Below are 10244 nucleotides of genomic sequence, written 5' to 3' on the forward strand. Positions count from 1 at the left end.
TTTTATTTTAGGTTTATTTTGAGAAAAACAAAGTAATAATATAGTTGACATTGTGCAGAATCAATTTTTTTTAAATCTTACTAAAACTGAAGTAAAAAAAGTAAACAGTCAACAATGCCAGCAAAACAGATATAACAATAGATAATACAGATTAGAAACCGGTACACTTTCTTCTGACCACTGTTAAATACCAAGTCTGAAATGCAGACTTGTCTTCAAGAATGTGACATTTAGCCCTTTTCCATCACCACCCCCATAACAAACACAACTAACCATACTCTGAACTATTATTAAAATGATTTTAAACCCATTCAAATTATTTTATTAATGTACAGACATAGCCCACTGATAATATGTATGGTAAGGTGAAAAAAGAACAGAAATCAGCATAATAGAAACTGTGATAATATAATCTTTGTCTCCATGGTAAGTTTTTATTTTACTTCATATTACTATAACATTATCATGAACAAGATATGTATTCTCAGAGGACTTGTATTTGCAGGGTATAATTGGCAATCACACCATTCACTATAGGAGTCCAAGTAATGGATAAAGATATCCATTACAGTGAAAGCTTAGAATGTTGCCATTAACACACTCCCCTAAGACCAAGCTAATGGCTCTTTTTCTGTTCCCATCGCACTCAGTACATATCTCTATTACAGTACTTCTGTCATTGCATCATCATATTTATGTCTTTTTCCCTATTAGACAATGAACTCCCCAAAGGAAAAATTCTGTATCTACGGTATATACTAAGAGTTCAATATCTGCTGTTAAATTTTGTTGTATTTTATCCTAAACAAGACAAATGCTTCAGAGCAAAGCTTTTAGAAAGTTGGAAATGATGAGCAAACAGATGCATTTTAGTCAACATTTTCATCAATAATTTATTCTCATAGTTGATTTTTAAAGTTATGCAAAAATATATTGGTTTCACAAAAATTAATACAAATTCAAATTGTACAAATAATTATTTCTTCCCACCCACCTTCTTTCCATCCCCCACTTCACCAAGGAAGTTGGTAGCCATATAACCTTCACTAGAGAATCTGTTTTGCTCATAATAGATGCTCATGAGTATTTAAAATATTTTAAAAATTAATGTGTTAAAAATTGTTAATGTGAATATATAGTTTTTTATTTTATAAAACCACTTGTATCAGTTACAAGTAACAACATCTGACTTGGACCTCTTAAGAGAGGTTTATTGGCTCAGCTAATAGTAAGATCTAAGGAAGGACGGGTTAGAACAGTGGTTGGCAAACTCATTAATCAACAGAGCTAAATATTAACAGTAAGATTGAAATCTCTTATGAGAGCCAAATGTTTTAAACTTCTTCTAACGCCACTTCTTCAAAATAGACTAGCCCAGGCCGTGGTATTTTGTGGAAGAGCCACACACAAGGGGCCAAAGAGCCGCATGTGGCTTGTGAACTGCAATTTGCAGACCCCGGGGTTAGAGCAAAGACTCAATGATGTCACGGCCCAGTTTCTCCCCACATAATTTCTCTACCAACAACTACTACTATATTAACCTATCTAAAGCATTTTAGACTGCTGATTGAACCTAATTATCACTAAAATATTTATTCGAGAAGTACTATTTACTAAGCACTGGGACATAAACATGCCTAAAACAAACATAGTATCTGCCCTCAAAGAGTATATAAAATAGTAGTAGTGAGGGCATGCCTGAAAATTATATTCAATAACATAAGTAAGTAAATTTGTCTGTTCAGAGACAGACATAAGAGAAACCTTATAGAGAACATGAAAACCAAATGGGATTTTCAAGATTGAGTAAGAGTTGGTCAGAGAAACAAAACAAGGTAGAAAGGAGTTCCTAATATATATGAGTGTAGAGCTACAAATTGGTCAGCAAAGTATTGAGATGAGAAATGAAAGATGAAGCTATAGGGATAAAGATGAATAAGAGGCAAAGAGCCTGGCTCAGTGGCTGAGTATCAACCTATGAACCAGGAAATCATGGTTCAATCCAAGTAATGGTCAGGGCACATGCTCGGGTTATGCGCTTGATCCCCAGTGTGGGGCCTGCAAGAGGCAACTGATTAATGATTCTCTCTCATTATTGATGTTTCTATCTCACTCCCCCTTCCTCTCTGAAATCAATAAAAATATATTTCTTTAAAAAAAAAAAAGAGGCAAAGAGGCTAACTCTATCTTACAGTTGAAGGGGAATCACCAAATGGTTCGAAACGTGAATAAATTTATTTTTCAAAATATCACCTGTTAGCTGTGTAGAACAGGAATTACGGGAACATGAGAATGAAGAATGAAGATGAGAAGACTACTATACAGCCCAGATGGATGATGTAAAGGAATTATGCCAGGAGAAAATGAAGGGTGACAGAAAATAAGGATATAATTAAAATATATTTAGGTAATAAAACTGGCAATAGTTGGTGACTGGATGTAGAAGGTGACGGGAATAAGCCAGGATCTCTCCATTGTTTGGTTTGGACAACTGGATGCTGGTGATGCCACCAACCTTTAATCTACATCTGTTCTCCCAATTTCCCTACTATACTCCAGACAGATTTCCAAAGGTCTCTTTGATATGGCTTTCTGAACATTCACCATGTTCCTCCCTTTCAAATGTCCTAATTTTAGGCATCATCTTCTATGTTTTCCTCTCCCTGTTCCTCCACATGTAACTGGTCACCAAGCTCATCGATTGCCATATGAATCCCTTTCACCTTTTCTATTTACGCCACCATTATGTATCTCCAACTATTACAAAATCTCCTGGCTGGTTTCCTTGTTTCAATTTCTCTTTCCTCAGTTCAAAACCTAAATACGTTGATCCTTTATTTAAAAATAAAAACCACCAATGGGTACACCTGAAACTAATCCTATCTAATAAAAGAGTAATATGCAAAATGACCATCACTCCAACACACAATAGCTGCCCCATGTGGCCAAAGATGGCTGCCCCCATGTGGACACAAGGAGGCCACCACAAGGTCGCCAGCAGGGGAGGGCAGTTGGGAGGCACCAGGCCTGCAAGGGAGGGCAGCTGAGAGGGACCAGGACTGCAAGGAAGGGAAGTTGGAGGCAATCAACCCTGCAGGGGAAGACAGTTAGGGGTGACCAGGCTGGCAGAGGAGGGAAGTTGGGGACAAACAGGCTGGCAGGGGAGCAATTAGACATCAATCAGGCTGGAATGGGAGTGATTCGGGAGTGATTAGGCTGGCAGGCAGAAGCGGTTAGGGGCAATCAGGAAGGCAGGCAGGCAAGCAGTTGGGAGCCCAGTGGGATCGGGCCTAAACGGACAGTCAGACATCCTCAAGGGGTCCCATATTGGAGAGGGTGTAGGCTGGGCTGAGGGTCACCCTCCCCCAGCCCCGTGCATGAATTCTGTGCACTGGGCCTCTAATATAAAATAATACTTGATGTTAAAACAAAACAAAAAAAAGCCCCCCTAAAACCAATGGCTTTTCACTGCCTCCACATATATTCCAAACTCTTTACTGAAAAAAAGGCCTCCATAATTTAGTGTCACTTTATCTGTTTACCTCATCTACTGTCACTCTGATTGCCTGCCAAACCCACAATCCCCTCCTAAATAAAGCTGCCAATTTGTTTATTATTTATATACTAGAGGCATGGTACATGATTTAGTACACCAGTGGGGTCCCTCAGCCTGACCTGCAGGGATTGGGCCGAAACTGGCTCTCTGACATCCCCCAAGGGGTCCTGGATTATGGAAGGGCACAGGACGAGGGATCCCACCGGTGCACAATTGGGGCTGGGGAGGGACCACGGGAGGGCTCCAGGATGTGTCTGGCCCGTCTCATCCAGTCCCAATCAGCTGGACCCCAGCAGCAAGCTAACCTACCAGCTGGAGCATCTGGTGGTCAGTACATGTCATAGCGACTGGTCAAACAGTCGGACACTTAGCATATTAGGCTTTTATTAGCACCACAGGATCCTAATACTCTTAACCACATCTGTACGGGCACAGACTGAGCCAAGGTTAGCCATAGCCAATGTGGTAGTTAAACAAGTAAACTCTGGCAGAAATATTCTATAGTAAACAGTGACCAACTGACCGCACTCTAAGTGTTGTGAAGCTGATCCAAAGTAGAGTAAGAAAAAGAAATGTGAGAAGCAAAGATGAAGGAACAAAGTTACTGGAAGACCAGTTTATATCAGAGAAAGCAGATTGGGTTCAAATTCTGGTCATGTCACCTTGGGCAAGTAACTCTAATATCTCTGGAGCCAGACTGTCAACATTCTTCTTCAACTCCATTGCTTGTTCTCTAATGCTCAGTTTCCTTGTATGATGACCGGTTTAGCTCAGTGGATGGATTGTCAGCCTGTGGATTCAAGGGTCCTAGGTTCGATTCTAGTCAAGGGCATGTACCTTGATTGTGGGCACATCCCCAGCAGGGGGTGTGCAGGAGGCAGCTGGTTGATGTTTCTGTCTCATCGATGTTTCTAACTCTCTATCCTTCTCCCTTCCTCTCTATAAAAAAATCAATAAAATATATATTTAAAAAAAATGAATGGGAATAATAAGATTTACCTTACAAAGGAGTATATAAACCATTATGTATCAGTTCAGGGTATAGCTAATAGTAGGATAGCAAGAAGTATTATATATTTTTACTACAATTTTCCTGAATAATGGTCCATTTCACAGTTGCTGTTATATCCCCAGCAACTTTCCAATTCTACATCAGATCTCAGATTTGGCTTTTTTTTTTATGTTGAAACTGTTTCCTGTTTTGCCTTACTTCTCCATATATCCTAATGCCTCAGGTAACCCAGAGGTGTTTCTATTCCTTGCTGTTTAGAAAAATCTAATACAACTTGCTTCCCGAGACTACATCAAGCTCTTTCCAATCTCCATTCCCCTCTGATTTCTCCCTTACTAATCTCTACCTAATCAATTTTAATCAACCCCCAGAGATCATTCAGATGCTACCTTACAAAGCTTTCTACATCTCACAGGGGTCCCAACATCACTTTAGTTTGGTTATTCTCTCTCTCACTAGAGTGTAAACACAAACACAAAAGCCATATCCTATGAATCTTTAATTCTACAGGAGTTTGCTCCTAACAGAGCCAGATAGGTGCTACCTACTTCATTACTATTTGTAAAATAAATCAACGATATTGCTGTGCTTGAACAATTTAGCATTTAAGGTGGCTGGGTGAGTATGTGAAGATTTTTTGTAATTAAAAAGATGCTGCACCTCTTTTTAATTTTTATTTGTTTAGAGAGAGTTGGAGGAGAGTGACAGAGAAGAGATGTATCAATGTAGAGGTACATGCCCTTGACAGGAACCGAACCTGGTACCCTTCAATCCAAAGGCCTATGCTCTATCCACAGTCAAACTGGCTAGGGCATGCACCTGTTTTGTTTTGTTTTTCAACTAGAGATCCGGTGCATGAAAATTCGTGCACTCAGGGGTCCCTCAACCCAGCGTGCATCCTCTCACAGCCCAGGACCCCTCAGGGTATGTCCACCTGCTGGCTCCCCAGGGGATTGGGCCTAAGCTGGCAGATATCCCTCTGGTAGCCTGGGAGCCCTAGGGGGATGTGCAACTGATGGCTTAGGCCTACTTCCTGCAATCACATATCCTTGGAGCTGTGGAGGAGGCAGGAGAGGCTCCAGCCACCACCGCTTACAGCCATGAGCCCCAATTGTGGCTGGGCAGAGCTCCCCCCCGTGGGAGCACACTGACCACCAGGGGGCAGCCCCTGCACTGAGCATCTTCCCCCTGGTGGTCAGTGCTCCTCACAGCAACCAGTAGTGCTGGTCTTTTTGCCCTTATGGTCAATTTGCATATTACCCTTTTGTTATATAGGATAAGAAGTTGGGAGCGCAGGGTCCTGTCCTTAACAGCTGCTAGAATGAAGATAAATTCTTCACCTGCTGTCCTTTGAACCTAATTTTCTTTATATAAATTAAATAAGTTATCTTCCTTAAATTCATGACACTTTCTGCTCACAATGCAGCCAGAAGAATAAAGTCACTGAGGAGGAGCACCTCATCCTTAGAGACTCACCCTAGAAACAGAACAACTTCAGACTTGTTTTCCCCATGTTTTCCATCCATCCACCACTGGTGGAGACAAAGGAGCATCTCTGGTGGATAGGCCCACCCAAATTAAAAGGAAATGTTTTTAACCTTATAAAGTTCATTTTATAGCTGCTGGAGCCTTTTAAGTGTGAGTGAAAGTGCTTTTTAAAAATGTTATTAGTAGTACAGCTGTTATTAGTAGTAACTAAGTTTACTCTAGCTCAGTAGTTCCCAGTGTGGCTCAGGCCAGCAGCATCAGCATCACCTGGGACCTTGTTAGAAATGCAAAAACTTCAGGCCCCACCTGGACTCAATGAATCGGACCTATGGTCTGGGTCTGGGACTCGGTACATGTAAATTTTAACAGGGCCTCCAGGTGATTTTGATGCAAGTTAAAGTTCAAGCATCAATGTTTTGGTGGAAACGGAAATTAGCTGGAGGATACTTCTAAGCTTCATTTTCTTTAGAAACTGAGGTGACTTTGGCTGGATTTACCGTAGTCTGGGTTAAGTGTCACAACAACCCTCCCTCTGCTTGGGTTTGCAGGGAGCTGCAGCCGCTGGGAGCTGTGGAGGGTTGTAGGTGAAGAGGGGAAGCAGGTGGCAATAGGGAAGTATTTCTATGTCAGCATTTGTGATGCATTGTTTAAAGACAGCTTGGAAGAAAGAGACCTCCACGGCTCCATCCAGTACCTTGTCCTATTTTTCCTCACTCTAAATATTCTTTTTCCTGCCTAATTTTATCATTTTTTCATAAAACTGCTTAAAGCTTAGCAAAACGTGTACGTCCCAGGACCGCGAACCCTGGAGGCACCCCGACCTTTGGCATCCATGGGTGCCGCACGTAACTATGGTATTGATTTTGGTTTTCTTTTGGAACCACTGGTACGCGGTCCCCGCGCAGCTCGGGCTGGTTCTTGCGGGGAGGCGAGCCGGAGCTCCGCGGGGAGGAGACCGCCGGACCCCGCGCGGCGGCCCGGGGCGCGGAGCACCAGGCGGGACGGCGCCGGCGAAGAGCCGCGGCGTGGTCGGGGGGCGGAGGTGGGCGCGCGGGGAACCGAAGCGGCTGAGTCCCCGCCGCCTCCTACCTGAGCAGGTCCTGGCTGAGCCGCTCCGACACCTCCGCCTGCAGCCGGCGCCGCTCGCACGGCCCCCTCCGCGGCGGCCCCGGGGTGCCCGCTGCGGGGGGCCCCGCCGGCGCCGTCGGGGCCGCGCCGCCCTCCCCGCGCCGGGCCATGTCCCGCGGAGGCTGGCGGCGCCGGCGGGCTCCCGGCGCAGCCTCACGCCCCACCTCCCGGGGAAAGGGGCGTCTCCGACCGGAACCCGCCCCCTCGGGGAGAAGGGGGCCGCCTCCCGTCGGTGTGCAGACGGTCGCAGACGGCGGAGCCCGGGACAACCCGGGGGCGGGGCCGCGCCGGCACGTGACCCGGGAGGCTGGGCGCAGGCGCAGTAGCTGTGTTTATCTCTGCCGGCCGGTACCGGCCCCTCATTGCTCCAGCGGCAAACGGTTCCCTCGGGACTAGCCAGCCCTTGGTGTTCCTCATCCCCGCTCCTCTTCGTTGCTTTCGGGTTGTTGCTGAGTCATTCATTTTCATAAATGTTTCATTGAGAGCTAAGATCTAATCAAACCTTGCAGCCTTTCTGTGCTATGAAGGATGTCAGAGCAATTCCCCCCCCCCCCACCCCTACACACACACACACAAAAGGTTCACAAGACCCTTCCAGCGGCCTGTGGCACTCACTTAAGAGGCTTTGTGCAAGAAAAGTTGGGGGTTGTGGGGTGCAGGGGAGAACATAAAATTAGCAGGTGTCAGAACACAGCCCTGAGTCCCCTGCAGAGGGTGTGTACAGCATCTAGAGCAGCGCATATAATTGCTCTTGGAGTTTGGCTGAGAAATGTTGGGTGATATTACAGCACTTTGCTTATAAAGCCACAGCATGACTATGAAGAGGGGAGGTAAAGTTGTAGGGGCAGAGCCTTTGAGTAGGGAAGTGGGAGGACTGAGGAGTTACAGAATTTTGAGTATTTTGGCCTGAAGACAATAGTAGAATCATTTTTAAAGTTTTTTTTTTTAATTTTAATACTGTACTTTCTCCAAGGGAAGAATGCTCATTCGTTCTGTTTGATTCAGAAGCTCTATACAAGGTAATGAATAAATTACTAATTGCTTGGGAAATACACGGACCTTGTATCATAAGATTGGACAAGAAGTAGCCATTTCTCCAAATAATGCCCTTCTCAATTGTTCAGACACCTTAATTAAATAACTGATTCTTATTCCTGTAGAAAAGAAGAGTGTCAGAGATAATATACACTGAGTGGCCAGATTATTATGATCTCTGAACACACACACACACAAACACATACTAGAGGCCCAGTACATAAATTTGTGCATGGGTGGGGTCCAGCCAGCCTGCCGGGGGGAGGGGACATGAGTAGTTGGCCAGCCTGCCTACTGGTCAAACTCCTTGTAGAGGGGACAATTTGCATATTAGCTTTTTATTATATAGGATATACACTGAGTGGCCTGATTATTATACGTTCAGAGATCACAATAATCTGGTCACTCAGTGAAATGGTTAATATTTATTGATTGCTTATTAGGTGAGAAAACTGCCCTACCTGCTTTATATCTATTAATTCAATTAATCCTCACAACCACCATTTAGGTAGGTACTGCTATGAGCTCAGTTTACATATAAGGAAACATGCACATTTAGATGATAAAAATGTAAAGAAACACAAGTGAGTGGAAATATGAAAGTCGGGAAAATAGCTTGATTTTGGGAGGAAGGAGATGATTGTAATTATGTTTGGGGGGCTGGGAAGCTGAAAAAGTTTTATGTCTTGATCCAAGTGTTAGTGACAAGAATGCTCATCTTGAAAAATATTACGTATATTAATGCTCTAGTGGGTTTGGCTCAGAGGACAGAGCATCAGCCTGCAAACCAAAGGGTCCCAGGTTTGATTCTGGTCAAGGGTTTGTACCTTGGTTGTCTGGGAGATCTTGTTGCAGGCTCCTCCCCAGCCGGACCCTGGTCGGGGCTCGTATAGGAGGCCACCAATCAATATGTTTCTCTCACGTTGATATTTCTCTCCCTTTCCCGCTCTCTCCCAAGCTCTCTAAAAATCAGTAGAAAAATATCCTCACGTGAGAGTTTAAAAATAATTAGAAGAAAAATATTAAATGTATTTAATATATATTATATACTTATGTATTAACTGTTAGCTACAGATTGGTTTGATCTGTATTTGTTTTACAATAAAAATAATTTTGTGTTACGTATCATGTTAAACATTTTGAGTAAAAAAGTAGAGTATAATAGCCCAGCCCAATGGTTCAGTGGTTGAACACTGGCCCATGTACCAAGAGGTCACCTGTTGGATTCCAGGTTAGGGCATATGCCTGGGTTGGGGGCTTGATCCCCAGTAGGGGGTGTGTACTAGAGGCAGCCAGCAGCTGATGGATGTTGATGTTTTCTCTCATCCATCCATGCTTCTATCTCTCCTGCTCTCTTCCTCTCTCTCTCTCCCCGCCTAAACTCAATAAAAACATACTACGTTTAAAAAAAAACAACAAACAAACAAAACAAAAAAACCCATGACCCGGAATTCCGCTTCTGGTTTGATGGAGGGGGCTTTGCTGAGGGTCATATTAAGCTTCGAGTGGTTTCAGGGGCGTCTTTAAGAGTCAGCAACATGGCAGAAGACATCAAGACCAAAATCAATAGCTACCCTTTTAACAGCCACTTCAGCCAGAAACTGTTAGCCAAACTACCTGGCCCTCCTCCACTGTGAGAAGGCAGTGACCGCTAGGGGGGGTGATGTCTCCATGTGCAAATGGCACCAGCCTGTGTGCAAGTCCCTCCACCCCATATCCTGGGACCACCGCGGGGCAAAAGGCAGCTTCCTGAGAAGATCTGAACTGGCTACATCCCACCCTGGGATCCTGAACCATGGGTTAACTAATATTAAATACTTGCTGGAAAAGTGAAAATAAATAAATGACTAATATTTTATATAGTTCATTTTCTAATTAGCGTTTTAGAGTTAATCAGATGTTTGAGTAATGTACCATTTTTTTTTTCCAATAAAGATATACCTTGGCATCTGCTTTTAAGCAAAAATCTCTTATTCACCTTACTATTTTCCAGAGCATCTAAAAACTTACTGTATTTGAATTACA

The 10244-nt window shown here is 43.7% G+C and overlaps 1 protein-coding gene across 2 annotated transcripts in view; it reads right to left on the reverse strand.

Moving 5' to 3' along the window:
- The window catches only part of BTBD8 (BTB domain containing 8), an 84681-nt gene extending 77311 nt beyond the window's left edge, over positions 1–7370 (reverse strand). For both annotated transcript variants that reach the window (XM_084873371.1, XM_084873370.1), the window contains exon 1: positions 7146–7370. In XM_084873371.1, coding sequence (XP_084729497.1) covers positions 7146–7294 — 149 coding nt within the window. In that variant the 5' untranslated portion in view covers positions 7295–7370. The remainder of the gene's footprint in view (positions 1–7145) is intronic.
- Positions 7371–10244: the final 2874 nt, after the last annotated feature.

The sequence above is a fragment of the Pipistrellus hanaki genome (assembly GCF_964339955.1).
Source record: "Pipistrellus hanaki genome assembly, chromosome: 2".
NCBI lineage: Eukaryota > Metazoa > Chordata > Mammalia > Chiroptera > Vespertilionidae > Pipistrellus > Pipistrellus hanaki.